This window comes from Schistocerca gregaria, chromosome X (assembly GCF_023897955.1).
Source record: "Schistocerca gregaria isolate iqSchGreg1 chromosome X, iqSchGreg1.2, whole genome shotgun sequence".
Taxonomy (NCBI): Eukaryota; Metazoa; Arthropoda; class Insecta; order Orthoptera; family Acrididae; genus Schistocerca; species Schistocerca gregaria.
In genome coordinates this window covers 785,986,375-786,014,259 of record NC_064931.1, presented here as the reverse complement: position 1 = coordinate 786,014,259, position 27,885 = coordinate 785,986,375, and the positions used below count along the sequence as shown (strand labels likewise).

The following is a 27,885-nucleotide window of genomic DNA, read 5'->3' as shown; positions in this document are numbered from 1 at the left end:
CACTTAGTGATGAAAAGAAACGTTATCAGAAGTTTTGTACATGCTAGTCTCTGACTCCAGAGTCGCTCGCTTTATTGTCTTCTAAAGCTCAAGCGCAGATTTACGAGAGATATATCCCCCGTGTGTCGTATAATCGGTCTACCTGAACTTGTCTGTAGTTCCAATCATGTATGCTTGGGACGCTGCTGCGTAGATGTACATTGCATTTCTACTTCACTGGCACGTTAAACATTTTGTCCAGGAGTACGATTAATAACACAATAATGCAAATTGTGAAATGCAGTTCGTAAAAGCGGGGGAAATGTGGCAAATCTATTGACTGTCGACGATTGGGTGGTACTTCCCGTGAAGTCAAATCCAACGGAATATCTGAGGGTACTTGTGTCACGTAATAAAATCTTTGGCGCAACTGGCAACACACGCTTGTCGCTTGTATGCCGACGAGGTTGTGGTTCACGGAACTGAAAATGAAATTTACACTAGAAGTAGCTGAAGTATGTACAAGTCAAGAGTGCTCTAGTCCTGCGGGAAAGCAAATCAGACAATTTTTTCTCACCATGGCTGGAAAAACAGATGACCCAGTGAGTAACTATAAACGATTGGGAATCCAAGAGTAACTTATTTTTCCTTTTTATGAATAACTCGTTTCTTACAGTTTGAGCACTTGCTTAATATGTACCGAAATATTTCGGAGATGTGTGTTCTGCACTGCATTTCGAAGCGAAGGCCAGGGACACCCAGACGTGGAGAGGTAATTATTACTAAAACGATTTATAACCTTGTGCTGTGAAATGAATGTCTTTAGTTTATACGTCTTTTCAGCATGAAAAACAGGTGATACTATTTAAAGCGTCATGATCGCACTCGTAGCTTTTGCTAACTGCGTAGTTCCCTGCTTTCATTATTAGTAGTACGTCACTGTGATGTAGATTCTTGTGGTTTTTAACCGTCTCACCTACCGTACACAAATACCATTAGGAATAGATAGTTTTTCTTCAATACTTCTTCATTAACGAGAAAAGATTAAGCAGCCTACAAGTATTCACGGAAACAAATTAGTACTTAGTGCGAAAATCGGCTAATCAGCAAAAAAAAAAAAAAAAAGTCGTGAACTTAGAAATATACCACATAGTGTACATAACCATGCCGGAAAAGTGGTGTGGTTCAAAAAATTGCTGATAGCACAGGAAATCGAACTGGGATCCTCTCTTGTTTGAACTGAACTTCGTTGCTGCTTCTCAGCGTAAAACAATTAAAATGTTTTATTAGGCCTACCCGTTCTGTTAGAGCAACCACAGTGTGAGATCGTATAGGTGAGGCTCTACGTTTATGAACATAAATTTTCTGTCATAGGTATAGTACATCACGGTACTTAATTTTGGACAGCCTGATGATTGCGATAGGGAAAGCTTTCCCTGGTGTGTGTCACGCTGTAAGTCGGTACGGTACTTACAGCTCACAAGGCCTGTATGAATATAATTTATGCTTGATTTCTTTCATCATGTTTTGAATCCAAATAACGAGTAAAGGGCAGGCCTACCGAAATAGAACTCAAGCTTGTATTTATGGATTTTATCGTTAGTACACTCTTACACACATTACCAGAATTCGTGGAACTAAACAATTATTAAACTTGCACCTTGTGCTGTTTCCTTCATTATTACTAAGTTCTAGAGTTCTTGGCGTCATTCTGAACAGATACTAACATTACTGCTCTTCGAGAATTTAATCTTTAGCTCTTTAATTGTGCACTTGGTTTTTTGGGACTTTTGATGTGAAATGTCAGTTTCTGGAATGAGACAATATGTATGAGAGGAAATTTTATGCGGATGAGTTTAACTAGTAAAACAGCCATCATTTCAAAGATTAATTTCAGTATCTATGTCCCTTAGAACATATTTTCTTGTTAGAAGTGTATTCGTTCTGCCTCTCTGCATCTTGTAACACTGACTCATTACCTAGACTACTGTTTTACTGTGAAATGTAAACTATGGCATAAATTTCAATTTACATCGATTAAAAATTATATTATGTTCACATATTTAAAATATATCTACAGTTGTGGATAATGTTGTGGTGTTAATCATAAAAAATTTCAAGTATTTTGTGCACCGAAAGACAAACAATCAACATATATAACGTGACTTTTCCCATGTGTGTGTTCATATCCAATGAAACTTTGTTATATGTTGTGTCCTGTAAGTTTGGATTCATATGGACATTAATAAAATTATAGCAGGTGGGAAGGGGATATTGTTATACATGTATAGCTTCATAACAACTTAACCTTTTTGCAAAAAAAGAGACTCACACAGATCAGTAAGTAACTTTTAAGATAGTCATTAGATAATTTTACATATAATAGAAGGTATCAGATATTTCCATAAAAATTTAAACTTTGTTTTAGGTGCATTAGGTAGGTGTACAGTTCCTGTGCCTCTACAAAATCTGTAGAATTTTGGTAAAAACAGTTTGAGTCAATTTCTAATTGCAAATATGAATATATGCTGCAGGAATTTAGGAGTGCTAGGGGTGGGAGGAAGTAATGGAGGAGGTGAAACTTTCATTTCAGCTAAGATTTCATTAGTTTGCTGCAAGTGTGTTTGTAGCCAGAATGGTGAATTCTGTCATGAGCTGTAATATTTTCCAAATGTTTTTAGCAGCTGTGCTTTGCATTCTCTGTTGCTATTGGTCAGCTGAAGATGCTCATGCAAACAAACATACTAATGATTTTAGTTTCTAGTTTATGGACTTCTGTCAGGAAGAATAAATTAAATCTTGTTGTAAGTGATTTCAGTTTTACTTCATGATTTCCACTGGTAGGTGGTTTTGAAAAGAATTCCATTAGTTCTACACTTTCCATTTGTTGTCTGTTAAAAAGCACTACTGATCATTTTGCTTTAGTTTTGGAGTTTTTAATATTTTGTGTAATGAAGTCTTTTATATTTTTTATACGAAATGGAAGATTTTGCTACACAGTGTTCAATGTTGTTTCAGTTGTAAATTACAGTATAGGATAGCACAAAGCTCTCTATTCTTACAGTATGCTTTGATTCAAAACACCTATTACTATTTCCCTTATTTGAGTTTGAATTTAAGTATATTCCATATCCTCTACACTGCCCATCATATTTTACAGTACAAAATAAAACACTGTTTTGTGTGGTTTGTCAATAATCTCACCATCTAACTAATCAAGTGTGAAAAATCTGTTGTTAGTGGTATGTACACAGTCAGAACAACTGTCCTGAGTAGGCCTACTTTAATATTGAGTAATGAGACTGTGTTATTCAAAGCATTACCCCAGGTGCAGTATTCATTACCATTCATGACATGTAATAAATCTACACTGAGGTGACAAAAGTCATGGGATAGTTTCTAATATTGTGTCGGACCTCCTCTTGTCCGTGCTGCCTCTGTACGCATCCATGATTTCAAAAATATTGCCAATGCAGGATTTTGTGCACAAACTGACCTCTCAATTATGTTCCATACATGTTTGATGCAATTAATTTTGGGTGATCAGGGTGGCCAAATCATTTGCTCAAACTGTTCAGAATGTTCATCAAAGTAATTGCAAACAATTGTGGCCTCGTGACATGGCACATTGTCATCCATAAAAATTCCATTGTTGTTTGGGTACATTAAGTCCATAAATGGCTGCAATGGTCTCAAAGTAGCCAAACATAACAGAGGAGCCAGTTCAATTTAAATGTAGCCCACACCAACGTGGAGCCATCACCAGCTTGCACACTGCTTTGTTGACAACTTGGATCTACAACTCTGTGCAATCTGTGCCACACTCAAAACCCTACCATCACGTCTTATCAACTGAAATTGGGACTCATCTAACTGGGCCATAGTTTTTCAGTCATCTAGGGTCCAACCAATATGGTCGCAGGTCCAGAAGAGGCGCTGCAGGTGATATCATGCTGTTAGCAAAGGTACTCACATCATCTGTCTGCTTCCACAGCTGATTAATGCCAAATTTCACCACACTGTTGAAACAGATATATTTTAGTACATCCCACATTGATTTCTGCAGTTATTTCATGCAGTGCTGATTGTTTGTTAGCACTGAGAACTCTACGGAAACGCTGCTGCTCTTGGCAATTAAGTGAAGGGTTGTCTGTGGTGAGGGGTAATGCCTGAAATTTGGCATTCTTGGCACACTCTTGGCACTGTGGATCTTGGGATACTGAATTCCCTCATGATTTACAAAATGGAATGCACCATGCATCAAGCTCCAACTGCCACTCCATGTTCAGGCTGTGTTAATTCCCGTCAGGCAGCTACAATCATGCCAGAAACCTTTTCACATTAATCGCCTGAGTACAAGTGACAGCTTCGCCAATGCACTGCCCTTGTTTGTGTGACACTACTGCCATCTGTGTGTGTGCATATCACCATCCCATGATTCTTTACCACCACAGTATATGTAGTTTATTTCTATAGCTATACGTCCATTTCTTCACTTAATTGTGCCAATAGGAGCTTCTTTCCCTGTCTAGAAAAATGTTCAGCTTCTGCAACTTCTAAATGATGATATAACAAATGTTGTACATACAGGTACTTAGTTTGCTCCAGCACATTACTGTTTGAAAATTAATAGTCTGCTCATACTATGATGAGACATACTAAATTAATGTTACTGTATAGCTCTTAATATGTACAAAAGTTTCTTATTAATAATTTAGTTCTATGTATCAACAGCCATTCTGTACTTTCTCAGTCACAAATCTTAGCTCTAATAGACATCCATCATCAAAACTGAAAAACGTTATATATTTGGGAGATACTGTGATGATCACACTATATTTATTAACTCACGTAGACTTATAACACATTACAGAACCAAATGCTCCAAACCAGCTGTAATAAGGTAATACGTTTTTTAATATTTGACATGATAGGCCTGTTCTGGTTTATTGCCACTATCAAGTTACTCCTAGTTGAAAGTAGAGACTGTACTGACTTATAGTGAAGTCTCTCTGTCATGTCTTGGTAAGTATAATAGTTCTTGTACTTACGAAACATAAAAAACATTTTTGTTAGATATTTTGTCAGTTCAGTTTTGATAGTTCTTCACTATAGTAAAGATATATACACTCCTGGAAATTGAAATAACAACACCGTGAATTCATTGTCCCAGGTAGGGGAAACTTTATTGACACATTCCTGGGGTCAGATACATCACATGATCACACTGACAGAACCGCAGGCACATAGACACAGGCAACAGAGCATGCACAATGTCAGCACTAGTACAGTGTATATCCACCTTTCGCAGCAATGCAGGCTGCTATTCTCCCATGGAGACGATCATAGAGATGCTGGATGTAGTCCTGTGGAACGGCTTGCCATGCCATTTCGACCTGGCGCCTCAGTTGGACCAGCGTTCGGGCTGGACGTGCAGACCGCGTGAGATGACGCTTCATCCGGTCCCAAACATGCTCAATGGGGGACAGATCCGGAGATCTTGCTGGCCAGGGTAGTTGACTTACACCTTCTAGAGCACGTTGGGTGGCACGGGATACATGCTGATGTGCATTGTCCTGTTGGAACAGCAAGTTCCCTTGCCGGTCTATGAATGGTAGAACGATGGGTTCGATGACGGTTTGGATGTACCGTGCACTATTCAGTGTCCCCTCGACGATCACCAGAGGTGTACGGCCAGTGTAGGAGATCGCTCCCCACACCATGATGCCGGGTGTTGGCCCTGTGTGCCTCGGTCGTATTCAGTCCTGATTGTGGCGCTCACCTGCACGGCGCCAAACACGCATACGACCATCATTGGCACCAAGGCAGAAGCGACTCTCATTGCTGAAGACGACACGTCTCCATTCGTTCGTCCATTCACGCATGTCGCGACACCACTGGAGGCGGGCTGCATGATGTTGGGGCGTGAGCGGAAGATGGCCTAACGGTGTGCGGGACCGTAGCCCAGCTTCATGGAGACGGTTGCGAATGGTCCTCGCCGATACCCCAGGAGCAACAATGTCCCTAATTTGCTGGGAAGTGGCGGTTCGGTCCCCTACGGCACTGCGTAGGATCCTACGGTCTTGGCGTGCATCCGTGCGTCGCTGAGGTCCGGTCCCAGGTCGACGGGCACGTGCACCTTCCGCCGACCACTGGTGACAACATCGATGTACTGTGGAGACCTCACGCCCCACGTGTTGAGCAATTTGGCGGTACGTCCACCCGGCCTCCCGCATGCCCACTATACGCCCTTGCTCAAAGTCCGTCAACTGCACATACGGTTCACGTCCACGCTGTCGCGGCATGCTACCAGTGTTAAAGACTGCGATGGAGCTCCGTATGCCACGGCAAACTGGCTGACACTGACGGCGGCGGTGCACAAATGCTGCGCAGCTAGTGCCATTCGACGGCCAACACAGTGGTTCCTGGTGTGTCCCCTGTGCCGTGCGTGTGATCATTGCTTGTACAGCCCTCTCGCAGTGTCCGGAGCAAGTATGGTGGGTCTGACGCACCGGTGTCAATGTGTTCTTTTTTCCATTTCCAGGAGTGTAGATAAAAAGAATCATGAAAACTGAACTTCTAAAATATCTGACAAAGCTGTATTTTTACATTTGGTAACTACAAGAACTATTATACTTACTGAGATATGACAGAAAGACTTTACTATAGATGAGATATGGCTGTTACTTCCAACTAGATGTAACTTGACAATGACAAAAAGCTGAAACAGGCCTGTCCTGTAAAATATTTTAAAAAATATTACTGTATTGCAGCTGTTTTGGAGCATTCATTTCCATAACGTCTTATACCAATGTATACTATGCTGCAGGCCCAACACAACATAAAATATCACATAGACTCATTGAATTATGGGGTACTGTCTTTAAGACAAGATCTAAATAAGTGAGCGCAGCTAGATGGAGGTTCTCTGCTGTTTTGGGTTGGCATTATGTGGATGTGCTACTGGGTATTAGAGGTACTGGTGTGTACAGCAGTCTGGACCATCACCTCTGAAAGTCTCACTGTATGGTGGTACAGCATACAATATGTGGTTTTCATGAGCAATAAAAAGGGCGGAAATGATGTTTATGTTGATCTCTATTCCAATTTTCTGTACAGGTTCGGGAAAACTCAGAACCAAGGTGAGCCAAAACTGTTTTTTTATGTGTGTAAAATAACTGGTGTAAGTGACTTGGCTGTAATATTAACAGCAGTTGTAGTGGCAGTGACAGCAATAAGTAACACATTATCAGCATTTTATATGGCACCATTGAAATTCATTTTAACTCCACTCCCATTCCCCCCCCCCCCCTCCCCCTCTCTCTCTCTGTCTCTCTCTCTCTCTCTCTTTCTTTCTTTATGATCTACCATTATTCCAAGACAGGATCTCAGGTTCTGTTTTAATTGTTCCATGACCGTAAGTGCCCTTCAGTTTATTATTCATGTATTTTTCATATCCTGTTTAATTCATATTAGTTTATGTCTTTTTCCTTGTGTCAGTATCTTTCACCATTGGACCCCTTCCCTTTGCTGACTTGCCTTGTTTCATGCCTCTCTCCATATCCTGCCAAATGTTGGTGGCCATTTATGTCCACATAAGCAAGTGATATTCTATCATCAAAATAAATTTCTCACAAAGTGAATTGGGATAGTGATTTTTATTGCTCCCATAATTTGACTTTGGTGCAGCAGGGTACTTGTAACTAGGACACATCATTATGCTTACAATCTTTACCAGTATGTAACACTATAAATAGATATAATATCATGCACAGTATATGCATAATGTTACATAATGCACAATTATTTACAATAAATACACCAGAGTTAAAAATGCAACTTCATGACACGGTATTGTCTTATATTGTGTATGAGCAGCTTAAATTCTAGTTTATTTTCTAACTCTTATTTTTAATTTATCTTAATGTGGTATACAAAATATTCACTCACACGATTAACTGTTGCTCACTGTCTGTTCATCTACTCTGCCACACTACAGAATTCCTCTTCTGTTAGAAACTTTTGTAGAACTGTGGGGAACATCTTCTCAGTTATGAGGTTTTGTAAATCTTTTGGCAATAATTGTATTAAGTTGACACCAGTGTAGGTCCTTTTTCAAAAACCTGAAGTCTATATGAAATGCACCACAATTTTTTGTTCCTTGTGTTATGAGGATGAACAGTCTCATTGGTCTCCAGTTTTGCATGATCTCATAATGCAGCCACAATGGTCTTGACTATACAAGGTGCTTCTGTAACAGCATGCAAAAATTTAACAGGGCATAGAGGATACTCCACTGAACAATTTGAGGTAGGGAACCTGGGGATGGGGAAGCCAGCTTAAGGAGATAATAGGAATAAAATCACAGTACTGTGGAATTTTTTATTTACATTAGTTATAGTTAACTGCAAATACCATCACTGACACATTGAATGTGTACAGTATTTATATGCTGCTTCCAATTTAACTCGCTGTCTATTGTTATACATAAAAACTTAACTGAAATGGCTCTTCCAGTTCTTTTTCACCTACAAAATATCCTTGTGTTATTCTTTTTGTTTATTGTTGAAAACCATGTACATGGTCCTCAGATCAATAATTAACTCATTTTCCATGAGCCATTTCACTGTGTTATTGATTAATATGAAAGTGTTGTTCTCAAGTGCTTCAAAATTGTTGGAAGGAATTAGTACAGTTGTATCATCTGCATACAGCATCTTATTTTCATATGTTTGTATATTAGTTACAAAAAAAACTGAAGAGCATGGGTTTCATTGCAGACCCACGAGGACTCGATATTTTTTGCTTTTAACTACTGATCTGTGTATGTTGTTGATGGTTACATACTGTCACCTGTTACTGAGATATGATGTTATCCAGTGTACTTCTTGTCTACAAATATCACTATTCCCTAGTTTCTTTCCCAGGACTGCATGATTAATTGTGTAAATGCCTTGGATGAGTCAAGAAAAACTCCAGATGCTACCATTCTGTTGTTCAAGTTCTGTATGATAAATTCTGTTACTGATTCAGTTTCTGTTCATTTGATATCCAATTCTGGTACCTGTGCTGGAGTTGCTATATTATGCTTTTCCAGGTAAGCAGTTAGTCTATTGAGCATTAGCATGTCTAATATTTTGAAGAAGCCTCATATTAAGGACACTGCTCTGCAATTCCATTTTTTTTACAAGCACTACTTTCATTAATTTAAGCTGATCAGGAAATACTCTTCTTTGGAATGAGTGATGTAGTTAGTTCTGCACCCACCTGCTTGATTAGGTAGTTTGACACTTTATCATGTTCAGCACTTTTTTCTTCAGCTTTCTTATAACCTTTGTGACTTCCTCTTTAGATATTGGTTTCATGAACATTTAGTGGCCCTACTTATCTGTCACACTGGCCTGGTGACTTCTGTATTTATTACAACCATGCTTTAGATTTTCTACTGTATCTTTGTAGCTCTTATTAAGGATGTTAGCAATTTCTGTTTTATCTGCAATGATTTTGTTACTCACTTTCATACTTTCAATTTCATTTGTTTTCTGTGTGTATTTTTTGTCACCATCCTGAGTTAATTATATCCCAGATTGGTTTCATTTTTTTCTTGATTTTTAAATTATGTCATTAATTAATTTGGCTTTGTTATTGTCTTACCAACTGCCTGTTGTTTTCAGTGCTTTCCCCCTGTTTTATTACTTACAAAGTAGCCTTAACTTTGTTATTTCCTTCATGATCCACTGCTTGTTTCGGAGGATTTTTCTTTTCCTCTTGGTTCTTGGAAATACTATACTGAAGAAATGTGATAAGGTTTCATGAAAAGAATTGTATTTTTCATCTGGTCCCTGAGGTTTAAGAGTGTTTGCCCACTGTTCTTTTATCAACATTTCTTTAAATTTACTGCTGTTTTGTTTTTTGGAAAGGCTAATATCTCTTTCTATATTTTCATCTTCTGTTTGTGAGTTTAGCATTCCATATACTTGACACAGATGACCAAAATGATCAGAAAGCCCTGTTTGTCAAACCATTGTATATGCAATGTTACCCACACTGCGGGGAAAAAAAATTAGTACACCTGAAAATACAACGTCGATTCTGATCAGATGATAGCATATGCCACCTGGGGGATAGTAGATGCATTGATAATGGTTTCAACATCATCCACCAATAGATAGTGCAGTGACATAGCTACTGAAGTGCCATATGTGTCTACTGTTAATAGTGAATGCTCACAGCCAGAAGCTCAGTGTGGTGCAAGCGTGTGAAGTAGGCAGGTAGTCATGCCATGGAGATACACTCATGCATCCTACAGGTAACTGAGCCATTTTGAAAGAAGTCACATTGTGGCCTTCCAAGTGGTGAGATGGTCCTTTTGGAGAATCACCATACAAGTTGGGCATGCTGTTTCAGTTGTGCAACAATGCTTGTGAACATTCTCACACCCATAGACAAGGTTATGGCTGTCCACACAGCACAGATGCCCACCAGGGTCATTGTATTGCAAGGACAGCAGTGGCAGATTGTACAGTTATCACAGCACAGATAAGAAGGCCTGTGGGCCTGGACATGTCAAATTGAACTGTTATAAACTGATTATTAGCTGTGGGACTAGTGGCACACACACCTCTAGCCTGTCTTCCACTCACACGACAGCACTGATGTACACAACTCGACTGGTACTGTCAGAGGATCACTTGGAGGATGGAGTGGCACACCATGGTCTTAAACAATGAAAGCATATTCTGATTGCTTGCTAGTGATGGTCATGTGCGTCGATGATGTAAGCATGGTGAGCACTGTCTCGTGGCGTGCATTCATCCAAGATACACTGTATGCACCCCAGGCATTATGGTCCCTGGTGCAATAGGCTACAACTCTCACTCACCTTCAGTGTTTCTAGTGGCAATGCTAACCAAAGCTTCATATGTGTAGAATTTTGTTAGATCCATTCTTTTGCCATTCTTGCAATAGGAATGTTATGTGTTGTACCAACAGGATAATGCTCACCCACACATTTTCCATGAAACTCAACATGCGCTGCAGGATGTGCAGCAACTTCCCTGGCCATCAGGATATCCTGACTTGTTTCCAACCAAGCACATGTGGGATATGATGGGATGAGAAATGACTCGTGCAACTCATCAGCTAACAACTCTTACAGAACAACATGAACAGATCACTGCAGGAAAGTATTCACCAGCTGTATGATCAACTGGATGTCAAACCCAGCATTTGCATTACCACACATCGCACACTGTTCCATTTTGTTTTTCTAGTACACTGAAGATTTTATGAGGAAAATATTTATTTTCACACTTGGAGATTGGTACACATGGAATACTCTTAACTCATTGGCACAATACCTGTAATTTCAAAATCTTCCTTTACTTTTGGGTAAATTTTTGTATGTATTGTTCATACTGCTATATGATGGGATTTGATTCATATTTGATCACTGTGATCACTGTTCCTACTCCACCACCCTTATATTTTGATCTGCAGAAATAGTTTGCAAGAACATAATCACTTACAGTACAACTGCATATTTCATTCTCTTTTGACTGATGTTCACTTACACGCATTATGTATGGTCGTATTTCTTATGTAAGTACTTCTTCGCTAATTTCTTATTCCTCATGTATTGTACAGTGTGAAGCAGAATTCTGAGCTTTATTTTCTTCTTTAATGATAAAATTGTAGTCTCTATTTGATAATCATTCATATTTCTTGCTACCAATTTTTAAATTCTGATTTCTTTATTTCCCTGAGTGTACCAAACAGATCTCTGGCCAAATGTTGATATGCAATTTTTTTTAAAATGATGTTCTTGTAGGCACCATTTCACTTAGCTTTTCTTTCTTACTTTGTGCAACTGCTGCTTGCTGTTGCTCATCAGCTTTGTCAGTTTTGTTTTCTAGAGTAAGTTCTTGTGATACGAGGGTGGTTTGAAAAGTTCTCAGAATGGAATAGAAGAAAAGTACTTACATTACTGAAACTTCTTTTATTTTTCAATGTAGTTTCTTGGTAGATTAATATATTTGGTTCAACGATGTTCCAGTGCCTTGTTCCCATCTTGAAAATGAGTTTCCTCCAGGCCTGCGACTCCGGCTATCATTTGAAGTGAATCTTCATCCACCAAGAAAAATGTTCAGCTTTGGGAAGAGATGGAAGTCTGACAGAGCCATATCACGTGAATAAGGTGGGTGTGGCAACAGTTCATACCTTAGTTTGTGTAATTTTGCCATGGCAACGGCATGTATGAGGGGGGACCCAAAAGTAGCCAGAATCGTAATGCTGCACATCGTGTACTTCTAGTAGCAGGTTGCACCGCCAGAGACTTGTAGTAGGAGCTCTGCTGAGTCATTCTGCCACGCGGCGTCACCCAACAGTGAGAAGTGTGGTTTCTTTGGCAATTCTTTGAGTGTGCATACAGTGCAGACGTGACACGAGGAAATGGCTAGTTCTTACGAACAACGTGCGGCAGTGAAGTTTTGTTTCTTGCTCAGCAAGAACGCAGCAGAAACTGTTGCAATGATTCAGACAGCCTACAAAGACCATGTTCTTAGTGAAACGCAAGTGTACGAATGGTTTTCTCGGTTTAAAAAGGGAGAAATGGCGGTTGAAGATCAGCCCCATTTTGGTCGACCTTCAACTGCTCGAATCAAAGACAACATTGACAGAATCCGTGATCTCATCAGTGAAGATCGACACAGGACAGTCGACCAACTCAAGAAGTTGTCCGAGTTGTCCTGGAGCTCAATTCAGCGCATCTTGACCATCGATTTGGGGATGTGAAGAGTGGCAGCAAAATTAATGCCGAAGCTTCTTACTGGAGATCAAAGGGATCGTCGCGTTCAAGCCTGTCTCAAAATGAAGGACGTGTTCAAAGATGATCCACATTTTTTCAACAAAATCATTACAGGTGATGCGTCATGGTGCTGTGGGTATGATCCAGAAAGTAAACAACAGTCATCACAATGGAAGTCACCTGGCTCACCTCGACCAAAACAAGCTCGACAAGTGAAATCGAATGTGAAAATGATAGTGATCTGTTTTTTTGACATCAAAGGGATCGTACACTCTGAATTTTTCCCTGAAAACCAGACAGTAAACCAAAAATTCTATTTGGAGGTTATGAAATGGCTTCGCTGAAGTTTGTCATGAAAACACTCAGCTTTGTAGGATTCTGGCATGTGGTTCCTGCATCACGACAATGCTCCCGCACACACGGCTCTCAGCGTTCGCCAGGTTTTTGCCTCAACGAAGATGACTACCTTGACCCATGCGTGATATTTGCCGGATTTAGTGCCTGTGGACTTTTTCATATTCCCCAAAATGAAAAGAGACTTGAGAGGGAAGTGTTTTGCGGATGTGGAAGACATAAAACGCAGTGTCATGAAAGAGCTAGCAGGTATCAAAGAGGATGAATTTAAAAGGTGCTTGGAACACTGGAATGAACATTTGGACAAGTGTATTAATGCTAATGGAGGGTGCTTTGGAGGAGATTAAGGTTGTATTTGAAAACAATAAAGTATATGCTTTCTAGAAAGAAATTCCGGTTATTTTTGGGTCCCCCCTCGTATGTGCAGGTGTGCGTCAAGAGTCGTGGCACCCATCTTGCACATAATTTTTTCATTTCTAATTCTTCAGTTAAAATGTGATACACCCTTTCAGATGACATCTGGCAAGCGTGAGAAATTTCATGCACTTTCAATCAGTGACCCTCCATTATCATTTTGCGCACTTTTGCAATGATTTCTGGAGTAGTGACACATCTTGGCCGACCACTGCACGGATCATCATCTAAGCTCTCCCAACCAAATTTAAATTCATTTGTCCAGCAGGCAACAGTTGAATATGAAGGAGCAGAGTCCCTCAATGTATTCTGCAAATCAGTATGAATGTCCTTTTCTTTATGTAGTATTTAATCACTGCTTGAACCTCGATCCTTTTCCATCTCCGCAAATCACTATGCGGGAACAACAACATAGCTACATCACCACCACAGTTCTCTTCCAAGAGCACTGATGTGGCATGTGTTTACAGGCAACAGTCCAGTGAATATCACGTGAACAACTTGTTGCACTAGCACTGACCTCTAGTGGCGATGCTGAGAACTTTTCAAATCACCCTTATAAATTCCCTTCTTCTGCAGTGGATTTTGGACTTTTATTGATTGTCTTCATTTCTATTGTGGATATACACTGAGGTGACAGAAGTTATGGGATAGTAATATGCACAAATACAGTTGGTAGTAGAATTGTGTACGCAAGGTATAAAAAGGCAGCGCATTGGCAGAGTTCTCTTTTGTACTCAGTTGATTCATGTGAAAAGATTTCCGACATGATTATGGCCACATGACAGGAATTAATAGACTTTTATTGTGGACTGGTAGTTGGAGCTAGACACATGGGACACTCCATTTCAGAAATCATTAGGGAATTCAATATTGTGAGATCTGCAGTGTCAAGAGTGTGCCAAGAATACCAAATTTCAGGCATTACCTCTCATCATGGACAACACAGTGGCCATTGGCCTTCACTTAACAACCAAGAGCAGTAGTGTTTGCATAGAGTTTTCAGTGCCAGCAGACAAATAACACTGTATGAATGAACTGCGGAAACTAATGTGGGACATACAAATCGTGGCAGCAGACAACCAATGTGAGTGCCTTTTCTAACAGCACAATCTCATCTGCAGCAGCTCTCCTAGGCTCAAATCCATGTTGGCTGGACCCTGGACAGCTGGAAAAGCATATCCTGGTCAGGTTAGTTCCAATTTCAGTTGGTAAGAGATGATGGTAGGGTTCAAGTGTGGTGCAGATGCCATGGGCTATAGATCGAAATTGTCAACAAGGCATTGTACAAGCTGGTGGTGGCTCCATAATGTTGTGGGCTGTGTTTACATGAAATGGACTGGATCCTCTGGATGTTTGGCTACTCGGAGACCATTTTCAGCCATTTGTGAAAGTCATGTTCCCAAACAACAATGAAATTTTTATGGATGACAATGCTCAGTGCCACCAGGCCACAATTATTTGCAATTAGTTTGAAGAACATTCTGGACAATTTGAGTAACTGTTTGGCCACTCAGATTGTCCATCATGAATCCCATCAAACCTTTATGGGACAGAATCGAGAGATCAGTTTGTGCACGCAGTCCTGCACTGGCAGTACTTTTGCAGTTATGGGTGGCTATAGAGGAAGTATGGATCAATATATGTGCAGTGGATTCCAAAGATTTGTTGAGTTCATGTCCCATTGAGTTGCTGCACTACATCAGGTAAAAGGTGGTTTGACATGATATTGGCAGAGCATGACTTATATGATCATTTCTGCTGAGGAAGATATTTATGTCAGTTGCTGTACCATAACCATGCTTGGCAACTTCTTTCATTATTTGGCTGTTTAATTTAAAAATGGATGTGTTTTTGCTTGCAAGATTATATCTGCATGGGATTGTACACAATATTAACTTCATGTAAACTGTGTTGTGCATCACTTCATTAACAACTTTTCGAAACAGGTATTGTTTCTCTTCATTGTAGCTGTTATTTTACAAGCAATTATTATTACACTGTTAGTTTTACTGTAACATTTGGTCTCTTCATTAATGTTTTCTGTAATTTGGAGTAATATGCACCTGGCTTTAGAAATGAAATGATGGGGTAATTCTTTTCTAGAATATTATTAAGAAGTTTTGAACACTGTCTTCCACAATTGTCACTTAGGAAAAGAATTTTCCTTTTTGGATACAAGTTTAAGTGAATTCACTTTGTTTGAGATTCGGCATGTGTCCTTGTGTTGTATGGTGTTCCAAATTCTAATTTAACCATTTCTTCCAAGCAGATGTTCTGGCTTTTTCAAACTTTCATACTTGTCATGGAACTCTTATTTTTCTAATCTCTTGTTATTATGAATTTTTGCCCTGTTATTCTGTATTTTTACAGAACCCTAGTTCATATGATGTAATTAAAGTTTTCATTTGCTTTATATTCTCATTTTCTGTTTCATTTCCCTCTATAGTTAAAAAATATGGATATTTTCATGCATTCTGTAGCAATGGTCTTGATTCGGAACACATTTTCTCAAGTGATATGGAGTAGACCTATACATTACATTTGAACAGTGTTATATGCTGACATATTACAAGTTATTGTGTATTTACAATATTCTCATTAGCCTGAAAAGGATACTTCATTACATATTAATCCATGACACATCATGTAACGGACATCCCACTCTAGCATTACTTCTCCTCAACAGTAGTTGTCGATATCAGTATTATTTTTCGAATTTTGGAGAGGTCAGTATTATCTCAGTTGCTTTTCTGAAACCTTTCATATAATTTTATACACAGTATGTTATATTTCAAGCTAAAACTTATGTAAGGGAATTACTTTATAAAATATTTTAGTTTTAATTTTATAATCGATAAGTGCTAGTTCTGAATGTACTGTTAAAATTACTTTTTAAAAACATTTGAAATTATGAATAATTTCCACATTTAAGATTTTTAATATTAATTACACAATCCTGTACTGTTTGCCATGTTTATTTCTGGATTCATTTTTGAAATAATAATTGAAATTAATAATGTAAAAAAAAACTAGTAGGAATTCATTTGTTCAGAAAAATTGTAAACGATTTGGAATTTTGTTATTTTTGCAAAGCGAGGGAGTCATAATCTTGCCTCTGATGTGATTCGGTGTATTTTTTAATAACAGGTGTGAACAATGTAATTTTGGCTTTGTTAATGTGAAAAATCGAAATACTCCATGATATACTAAAACATGAGAAAATCAGTGTAAAATATATTTACGTAAAAAATTCTGCAACAATAATCTTCCAATTCATTTAGTTCAAACCAACCATGAGGACCTGGTGTTAGATTTTCAGCTTCAAGAATCAGACCCCTAGACAAGAAGAACTGGAGCCATCTTAGCACGACAAGCCAAGTAAACTTGAAAGTTTATTGTAATCTTTGCTCCTCTCATAGCTTCATAGAAGACTTCGCTTATTAATTACTTGGACTGGGCATTGTTTAATGTGGACAATATATGGAAGAATGAAGGAGGGGGAGATTACAAGCATCAAACACAGTGAATAAATTACCCATTTCACAGACTATTGTGATAAGGAAAGTACACTAGTCTCTCTAATATTGTTGCTATCGGCAACCACAAATAAAGCAGTAGAGAGAGACTGTAGCATCAAATTTGTAGTTCTTTATAAGAAAGTAGTGATTCTGTATGTCCCAATACATAATCCACTAAGTTCAAGGTATGTATACTACATACAGCACCTCTAACAGTTTATTAGGGGGAGAAGAAAATGGTCATTATTATAAAATGGATAAGAAAGGGCAGAAGAGGAAGGAGGCGATGTCAAAGAGGAAATTTGTGCTGGTGTGGACTATTCATATAAGACAACAAGCCTGTATACTAAAGAAAGACACAACATAGAGTGACCCAATGGAAAGAAAATAGAAAAAATAAGAACAGTTGAAGTTGTGAGCCAGATGGAGAGTAGTAGGTGGACCAACAATACAAAGGGCCAGAACAGTAAAGCAAAAGATTTAAAATGTAGTTTAATTACAAATAATGATAAAAGTAATACACAAGGGCACTGCAATACAGGGAAGGAAGGAACATAATGACAGATGATATGAATTACCACTGCAGTGTAATTTATTCTGCAGATACCATTTACCCCTACAGAGTGCAGGGAATTTGCTGCTGCTTGGAGCAATTAAAATGCAATACACGATTGTGATATTGAGCAGTATTTTTAATTGGTTTACTCTAAAAACCTGTTGTATGAGCTTGTTCATACAGCTGGACAAATGATGGATGAAACTGGATGCATAACATGCTGATCAGCTGTAGTAATATGGCTGCTTTCATATGAAGATCTGCCTTTAGTACAAAATAAAAATACTCAAGTAGTGACAGAGCAAAAGTGATGAAACAATGTGAGGCATCTCTTGGCTCTTGGCCATCAATTTGGATACACCCCATAATCAGGGTTTGGTGTATAGTGCATCGACTAACAGTAACATATGTTTGGCGAGTGGTGGAATGCAGCTGAAGGTTCTTCTACATACTTATATTACATCATTTCAAAAAGCACAAAAAGTATCTACAAATGTTGAAATTATTTGATACTCTGTGATCCAAGATTGTAATAAAAGTACTGTGACAGATCAATTGTTAAGGGCAGGAATTTTTTGGTTTAAGGAGTGCTGTTATGCATGGCAGAAGACACTAGCCCATGATTAATACAGACTGTGACTTTTCTGAGAGGATCCAGTCTCACATCTGAAGCAGTATTGTATAGGCATGCAATTTGATTAGAGGTCTCTAGTGAGAAATGGTTATCAAATGCCTCTGCAAATCTAGAAATATGGAATCAGTTTGAGATCCTCTGTTAATAGCACTCGTTGCTTTGTGTGAATAAAAGCTAGTTGTGTTTCACAGTTTGTTTTGTTTTCTAAATAAATAAAATGTAACTCCAAAAATGAATCTTTTTCATAATCCAGTTTTAATGCCTGTCATATTACTTTATTATTTATTGAGACTTAACTCAATACAGATAATTCTCTTCAACATAACAGTACACTTGGAACTTATTGCAATGAGTATTACACATATACTAAGGAATACCTCTTCAAAATGTTCCTTCAGGTGGTTCAGTCTTGTGTATCCTCCTCTTCTGTGCCAAATCTTCTCATTGTCTCAGTACATTTTGGAGCAAGATAGTCATTAGTCATCCTCTTCTTCCCAATACATCAGTTTCCCACCCCAGCATCATCTCTAGTGTTCTTGTTTTGTCCAGTCTTCTTACATGTCCAAACCATTGTAATTTTCTTTCATCCATTACATCACACATTCCTTCTTCCACTTGCATTACCCTTATTACTTCAGTGTTCCTTATATGGTCTTTCCTTGAGATTGTCGGAGAGCTCTAGAAATCAATCTCTAATGCTTCACCTTGTGTAGATCTGCCTTTAGTAGAAAATAAAAATACTCAAGTTGTGACAGAGCAAAAGTGATGAAACAATGTGACTGTAATCTCTAATATTGACTTGAATAAGAGCCTTTTTTCCTGTTCATCGTATTTCCGCTCCATAAGATTGAATTGAGCATCCCAATAACCTTGCTTCCAGTACTAACTAATTCTTGTATTAATCTCTAAATTCAAATTTCCCTCTTTTTCTAAAATAGACCCCCAGGCAGCAAAATTTGTTGATATATTTGATTTTCTTCCCCTCTATGTACAGTTCATCCAGATGATTAGTAAGATATTCTGTCTGATGATGTTTAATTTGCAAATTAATCTTTCTAGGATAGATAGGATGTATGCATGCTATGTGTAGACGTAGGAGGAACTGGTTGCAGTTTGTGAATAGCTGAATGTGCTGTTGGCTATGGTCGGTCACCTTCAGGCTGCTGCCTTGGGGTGTAGCAGTGGTAAAGAATCTGGCACATCTCCTGCAACACCTCAGGTGTGACTTGTTTTTCCCATAGCCTCTACTTCCATGGCATCTCCTAATGGACTCGACATGGTGGATCCGCTCTCACAGCAGGGTGAGTGGCGGGTGGTAACATGTTCGCCTTGTGCGTGGCGTACAAGCAGAGCTTGCAATATGCAGCATCATTCCCAGAGGTGATTGTAGTCCTTCGGTTTGGAGCAGAGTGGAGGGTCTCAACCAAAGGCTTCATTGGCTCTGTGACCGTCTTGGGTGCAGATTTCTAGACGTACATTGTAGTGTGTGGATTTTTAGGATTCCTCTTGACAGGTCAGGGGTGCACTATGCAAAGGAAGCAGATACTTGATTAGCAGAGTACTTGTGGAGTGCTCAAGAGGCTTTTTTAGGCTAAGCAGTAGTTTGAGATTCTCTGATGAACACTTGTCAGTCCGTTCACAGTGAGGGAAGTCAAGTGGCCTTCAAAATAAAGACACTTTGACTGTCACAATTTTATCAGTAAACTGTCAAAGTATTCGTAATAAAGTTCCCTAATTTACTGCCCTCCAAGAATGTTCTCACACTAAAAATTATTCTGTGGATCGAGAGCAGGCTGAAACCCAAAGTAGAAGGCTCAGAGATGTTTAGCGAGTTGTGGAACATATATTGGAAAGACAGATTATGAGCCATGGGAGGGGGAGTGTTCATTGCAGTAACCAAAAATATTGTCTCTATTGAGGTCAAAGTTGAGGTGGCAATGAAGTCATCTGGTCACGTATAAAAGGTGTAGGTCAAACTAAGTTGATTGTTGGATTTTTTACCAGCCATCCTATTCTGCTGTGACAGTTTTAGAGTCATTCAAAGAAAGTCTATGTTCAATAGCAAGTTACTGCCCAGATTATGCAATACTAGCTGGAGGTAACTTCAACCTGCCAAGTATATACTGGGATGTCTACAGTTTCATAACAAAATTCAGCAGAGGCTGAGGTTGCAGAGGCTGTTGCACTCTAGATTCAAAAGCGGTTGCACAAATGACAACAAGAGAAGGTTAGTAGAGATTTGTGCATCTGTGAAAAGATATATGTGCAAAGCAGACAACAGCTACCACCATCACACCTTAGCAAAAGATCTAGCAGAGAATCTGAGAAAATTTTGCTCTAATGTGGCAGTTGAAGATAGCAAACGAAAGATTAAGTTTTAAATTTCACATTCAAGAAATTGTTCACACAGGAGAACCATACCATCATTTGACCATTGGAAAGACTCCCGTATGGATGTCATAGAAATAAGTATAACTGGTATACAGAAACAACTGAAAGATTTGAAAACAAATAAATCACCAGGCCTGGATGAAATCCCAGTTCGTTTCTACAAAGAGTATGTATGGCATTGGCCCCTTACCTAGCTTCCATTTATTATGAATCTTTCACCCAGCACAAAGTCCCAAGCAATTGGAAAAGAGTGCTGGTGACTGCAGTATGTAAGAAAGGTGAAAGAACAGACTCACAAAATTACAGACCAATATCCTTAACTTCTATTTGCTGTAGAATCATGAATATATTCTCAGTTTGAATATAATAAAGTTTCTTGAGACTGAGAAGCTTAGGTCGACAAATAAGCATGATTTTGGAAAGCATCACTCATGCGGAACTCAGCTTGCTCTTTTCTCATGTGAGATACTGAGAATCATGGATGAAGGGGAATAGGCAGATTCCATATTTCTAGATTTCCAGAAACCATTTGACACGGTGCCCATTGCAGGCTGTTAATGAAGATATGAGCATATGGAATAAGTTCACAGGTATGTAAGTGATTTGAAGACTTCTTGAATAATAGAACCCTGTATGTTGTCCTTGATGGCAAGTGTTCATCAGAGACAAGAGTATTGTCAGGAGTGCCCCAGGGAAGCATGGTAGGACCACTGTTGTTCTCTTTATACATAAATGATTTGGCGGACAGACTGGGCAACAATCTATGGTTGTTTGTTGATGATACCATGGTGTACAGTAAGGTGTCAACGATGAGTGACTGTATGCAGATGCAAGACAACTTAGGCAAAATTTCCAGTTGGTTTGATGAATGGCAGCTAGCTCTAAATGTGGAAAAATGTAAGTTAATGTGAGGGAGTAGGAAGAACAAACCTATAATGTTTCGATACAGTATTACTAGTGTCCCGCTTTACACAGTCAAGTCATTTAAATATCTGAGCATAATGTTGCAAAGCAATATGAGGTGGAACAAGCATGTGAAAAGCATTGTAGGGAAGGCAAATGGTCAATTTCAGTTTATTGAGAGAATTTTCTGTTGCAATGTGAAAATATTGTCTATACTTGTGTTGTAACCCTAAAGTGTGGGTGCACATATTCAAAAAGTGCACAGTACATGTGCCTCCTTGGCCAGCTTAGGGAGGTGGTCCTCACAACCTGAACAGACTGCACTGTGTCATGTGCACAATAGCTCACCATAAGCCTGGCACACCGGGCCCCTGGCCTTACTGATATTTACTTACTTATTGCAGGCTCACCTACAAGACAGTATACTGATGTGTTCTATAGTTAAAAGATTTTGTATGATTCCATACTTCACCCACTGTTACTGTGAATCTCTTCATGTCAAAACAGAATAAAACTAGGCTGGTTTTACTTCTGGTATTGTGTCTGTACAATGTTACACCATACAAGGTGATATGGATGGTGTTCTACTTCACGCATTTCATTTCTTTGGTTCAATATACAGCCAACATGTCAGTGGAAGAAATTCTTCAGTCTCTTGTTGAACAATGGAGCTCTCAACGACCAGGAGCACTATCTTGCCTTGTCACTAAACAATTTTTCAGTCTCTAGTTTGATGAACTGTGTCAATTACACTCTAATTATCACTGCTAATGTACTCATGTTGTTGAGTTCTCACTTTGTCAAAAGTGGCTGCAACAGCTGTACAGATCTTGAGCAGCAGAACTTCATGAGCTTAACAATCATTGCCAGTTACTGAGGCCCGCCAGGAATCATATGCTGCTTCAGTGGTTCATGATACTATAATACATCTGGCCCCTGAATGGGAAGTTCATGAACATTCAGTACAATTTGAAAATCCCTCTCTCACAGATGTTCTGAACATTGCTCAGTCTTCTGAAGTACTTAGGGCAGCAGGAAATCAGATACAAGCGTGGTGTGATGCAGCCACCGTCGCTTCTTCTCCTCCTTGGCTGCCACCAGTTAGGTCACAGGGTAAGAGATGATGTCACAGCCATGCACCTGCTGCCTCCACACTGCAAGGAGCAACACTGTTCCAAGCAGCAGCAGTCAGCATGACAACAGCAGCCTCACTCTCTTTTCATTCTAATTTGTTCTTACTTTTTCTGATTTATCATTCAGTCACTGAGTGGATGCATTCCTTTTTTCTTTTATTGCTGTTTCTGTTTCTTCTGACCACAATTCTGCTTTTTGTTTGTGGTTGTTTTCCTGTATGCTGAAAAATGGTTCACATGGCTCTGAGCACTATGGGACTTAACATCTATGGTCATCAGTCCCCTAGTACTTAGAACTACTTAAACGTAACTAACCTAAGGACAGCACACAACACCCAGTCATCACAATGCAGAGAAAATCCCTGACCCGGTCGGGAATCGAACCCGGGAACCTGGGCGTGGGAAGCGAGAACACTACCACACGACCATGAGCTGCGGACCCTGTATGCTGAGCACCTGTGCATTGATCATTATGTATTCATACATTTCTTTTGTATCTCCTTCAAAGGATTCATCCAACATCCTCCCCATTTTTGTAGCAAATAATGTTGTTATACTTTTATAACGTAGTTGTTGATAATTTGTAAATATTTATTTTCATACTTCTGTGATTCATTTTTATAGCACTAATATTATGCTTTCTTGTTTTTTCCCTTAGCCATAAAATTTCAGTTTTAGTAAATAATGGTTTGATCCACAATGGGCTCCTCTGTAAGCTGTTACTGCCAAGTATATTTGTGAATGTATATGTGTTCAGAAAATGTTGACAATTTTTAGATCAGATATTTCACAAATTCCTATCTCTCATTTTCCATTGTCATTATATACTGATTATTCATGTTTATCACTATTCTACATGATTCCTTGATTCCTAATCTTGCATTTATGTCTCCCATAATAATCAGTGACTTTCTTCCTGTAAATTTTTCTGTAGCCTCTCAGAGTTTTCCAGAAACCACCTTTCTTCTGGTCTTTTGCATCATGCATGAGTGAATATTCTCCAGTAATCACTTTTTCTTTACCATACTTGAAACTCTTGCTTTGTCCCTTACTGCTTTTGGTACTGCATTCAAAATGTGTATATAATTGCTAGTTTTGCTCCACCCTGGGCATTTATTTCCCTGGCACAAAGCATATCTTGCAAACATTCCCCTATCTGCCACCTGGGGAGACACCCAATGGAAGACTAATGACTCCAGATGGGAGTAATTAATTATAGTGTTCATAATAGGTAGTAAACTTTGAACTATTTATGCAAAGATGTATTTTCCATCTTACTGTATACTGCTTTACCAATGATGAAACCATGTGATGTGCACCTATAGATCTATACGTTACTTACTTTTTCCTATGTTTCTTCATCAGTAACTCAATCTTTTTTTAACATTTCTTTCCTGTCCAGACTTACCTGGCACCAAATAGTTGTCTGTCATACATAAACCACCTGCCCCTTTCTCTGTTCCAATATTTGTGTTATCTTTGATTACATCTTATATGAGGTGAGGAAAGGGGATGAGCACTTGATTGAATTTACTCAATATGTGTACAAGTGACTGCTTGTTAGAAAACCACACCATTTTATCTTCTGATGGACTGCTGTACATATATGACAAACCTTTGACTTATTTGCTTAATTTTCTGTATCCATTCCAAAATATATTATGCACTAGATAATGTATTTTGACACAAATTCATTGGATTTATATGTTTTTAGGTGCTGTGTGTTGAATACTGTATAGCAGATGAAATGCAGTATTTGAGGAAGTCTACAATAAACAAATTACCAAACTACAAGAAAGTGTAATTACCTGAATTGTTTACATGTGAATATGTAATTCTTAATAAAGAGTGATGTTGAAAATATAAATATAATAATAATAATAATAAAATATATGTATTAATAAATATTAATTAAGATGTGAGCAATGTTCCAGAGTTTACTGCATCATATGAGCCAAAACTGTCATATCATTGTTTTCTGCCAGTTGTCAGTTAGTGGAATTACAGTGAAAACATCTTTAAATTGAGGGTAAATGTGAAAAGATAGACTTAAGATTTGCACATGTTTAAAAACTACAGAAATATCAAGCCTCTAGAAAATATAGAAATTACTGTTAAGGTATTCATCCATTCATTCAAAGGAGATCAGTATGAATTTCTGAATGAAGTAAGTGTGGTGTCACCGCCAGACACCACACTTGCTAGGTGGTAGCCTTTAAATTGGCCACGGTCCGGTAGAATAGGTCGGACCCACGTGTCACCACTATTAGTAATTGCAGACCGAGCGCCGCCACATGGCAGGTCTAGAGAGACTACCTAGCACTCGCCCCAGTTGTACAGCCGACTTTGCTAGCGATGATTCACTGACTTCTATGCTCTCATTTGCTGAGACGATAGTTAGCATAGCCTTCAGCTAAGTTATTTGCTATGACCTAGCAAGGCGCCAGTATCCGTACTATTGATATTGTGAATCATGTACCATAAAGAGCGACGTTCTTCATTAATGGATTAAAGTTAAGTATTCCACCAGCTACGTCCGTTTTTCTCAATTCTAATTCCCTTGTCATGTTCCAGACCTCACGTCAGCCTGCGTGAGCTAAAACGTGTGTATTTCGGCCTCCTTTAGTTATACGGGTTGGCTCTCCTGCTAACCACAACAGTAAGAATAACTAAAAACTATAACTTTTGTAGCTTATTATTATTATCATTATTACTATTACTTTTAATATTTGTATCTCTGAACAGTAATTACCTAGATTTAATCATAGGTTTCTGGTAAAATTTTTGCCAGTGTAGCTCATCTAACATCTTTATGTTTATTTGAAAAAGTGAAATGTTTATAAAAGGAAGTAATAAAGCAAAACAAGTGGAAAAAGTGAAAACTTTGCAGAAATTTTCAGTTCTTGAAGTATTTACATGTCACGGTGTCGTACTATTGCTGATACTGGGTTATTCTAAGCAGATACTGGGTTATTCTAAGCAGATACTGGGTTATTCTAAGTAGGCACTCATGCAGTTACATAATATAGAATCAGAAAATTCAAAATTGAACTATTCTTATTTAATATTTTAACTTACTCTTTAGATTTTCTTTTGCTAGGCACTCAAAAAACCTATTTTATTTTATGCTGTATCTGTGTCTTCAGTGGAGGATTCTAATACTCTTGTGGGAAATATCAACCCACAATAAGTACTGGTTGGTATTGAAGACATAAACTTTGTTAACACACGATGGGATATGCATGTGACATTAGAATAGAAATTGCTCAAACAGACCATGTCAGTCCACAAGGGGGGAAGACAGAGTGTCTAAAAAACAAGACATTTGGCACTTCACTGCTTTAGAGATGGATTTTAACTCCTGCCCCCCCCCCTTTCCTCACAGAGTAGATTTCCTGGAATGAATAGCTCTTTGTGTCACACAACTCTAGCAGTCTTAGGGCAGGTTGGTAGTAAAACCAGAGAAGCTGGTTGAGTGTCAGATGCAGACTGGTCTGATGATGGCATATTCTTGGCGGCAACATTGGCATGGACTGTAGGTGTTGGGTGATGGTAGGGGATCCAACTCAATGTTTTGTCCTCTTTGAGCAGCTAGGGCAGTTAACACATTCCAAGAAAACTGCAGTGGGTTTGTCATTAACCATCTTCATCACAATAAGTTTGTTCCATAATAGTACAGGATAAGGACCCATGTAAGGTGGTGCCAATGGAGCATTGACAGAGTCAGTATGTAACAGAACATGAGAATATGTACATAGATCCATGTATATGAAGATATCAGGGTCCAAATACCAGGATGCCAGAGAAGGACTAAATTTGGATATGATATTCTTGACTTGTTGCAATAAGAATGAAGGGTCCCGCAATGAGTGGTCATGTTGCTGTTTGAAAAATTCTGAAGGGAGTCTGAGTGATTCACAGTACACGAACTCTATTTTATGAGCTCCAATGTTGGGTTCAGTTGCAGCATGCACTGGTAGTCCCAGTAACTTCAGTGGCAGGGCAGATAGCCATGAAGAGCTATGGCACATGAGGGAACATTTTTAAAGTATGATACCATAATTCTACTATCCCATAACTTGCTGAAATACTCATAAGAGGCACTGCTTCTGTGCAGCATTAGCTGAAAAAAAATTATTCAGAACCTTGTAGAGGAGTGAGAGGTTGATATGGATGTGTGCAAACTGTTGTGTAGGCTCATTGAAGGAACCAATAGGTTAAAGATGAGGTGCCCCACCCTAGCCATTTAGCAAATACAAATAAATAAATAAAAATGTTTTATTCCACCTTTAAGCACTTTTACATGCAATTGGTGTCATCAGTGTTAACACAATAATAATAACAATAATAATAATATAAACTTGGAAAAATGTTGTTAACTACAATATAGTAATCCAAGATGGATACAATACATATTTATGCAACTCATGCCAGTCTTTACCTATGGTCTGCTATCATGTTTGATACCTGGCATTGCATATCTATTGGTCCCCATTCAGCTTGTACAATCAGCAGTGAAAGTGTGAGTCCCTGGATAGAATAGAAAACCTGTTTTGGAAAAATCAGCAGAACAAAAGGGGAATTCGCATTTCAAAAGTTTTACACCACCCTAAGGAATTATCCATTGGAAGGTTCTGTAGCTGCAACACAGAAGTCTGGTCCCTGATAAGCTCTTGTAATTCCATGACAGCAATCTGTACTAGCTGCTCATAGTCAATGTTTGCAGAAACTGCATCAATTCTGGAAAAATAAGCAACAACATTATCCCCACCCCCTTAAATGGTGGATGTTATTGTAAACTGAATGGTGAATTTCAATTGTCAAAATCCTCTTTGTGCAAAGGATTTGAAAGTATAACAATGGGTTTATCACCAGTAACAATTTTGAAGGTTTGTGCCTCCACATCCAGCCTAAAATGCTTAATGGTTTCATACATATCTATCAGTTCCCTGTTGATGCCACTCTATTTCGGTTGCATCTCATACAGTTTGTGGGGGAGAAAAGTGGTTGCCACGTGCCTCCTATTTGCTGGTGAAGTGCCACCCCTGTCACTGTCTGGTTAGCAGCTACCACAATGGTGAGAGTAGGAGAGTGGAGATGGCATGCTTAAAGGATTTGACCTTGTCAAATGTCTATAATATTTTGGGAGTCCAAGTTACGTTGTGTTATCCTCTTGAATTTGGCCCTGACAATGA

General features: G+C 38.7%; 1 protein-coding gene across 2 annotated transcripts; it reads left to right on the top strand.

The window, feature by feature from the left end:
• The first annotated feature begins 424 nt into the window (after positions 1-424).
• Positions 425-24,531, top strand: LOC126299252 (uncharacterized). Of its 2 annotated transcripts, XR_007552752.1 has the most exons (4): positions 425-581; positions 656-751; positions 12,035-12,175; positions 24,405-24,531. XR_007552752.1 is itself a non-coding variant. In XM_049991047.1 (3 exons), the coding sequence occupies exons 1-3, from the start codon at positions 435-437 to the stop codon at positions 24,492-24,494; spliced, it is 333 nt and encodes a 110-aa protein (XP_049847004.1). In that variant the 5' UTR covers positions 425-434; the 3' UTR covers positions 24,495-24,531. The 2 variants fall into 2 exon arrangements, 1 of the variants encoding a protein (XP_049847004.1); XM_049991047.1 differs by lacking the exon at positions 12,035-12,175.
• The last annotated feature ends 3,354 nt before the right edge of the window (positions 24,532-27,885 follow it).

Excerpts from the sequence above, each read along its gene's own strand:
- LOC126299252 (XM_049991047.1), top strand. The coding sequence starts at position 435 with ATGCCGACGAGGTTGTGGTTCACGGAACTGAAAATGAAATTTACACTA. Across the intron at positions 582-655 it reads CTGGAAAAACAGATGACCCA|TTTGAGCACTTGCTTAATAT; the intron begins GTGAGTAACTAT and ends CGTTTCTTACAG. Across the intron at positions 752-24,404 it reads GGACACCCAGACGTGGAGAG|GTGCTGTGTGTTGAATACTG; the intron begins GTAATTATTACT and ends ATATGTTTTTAG.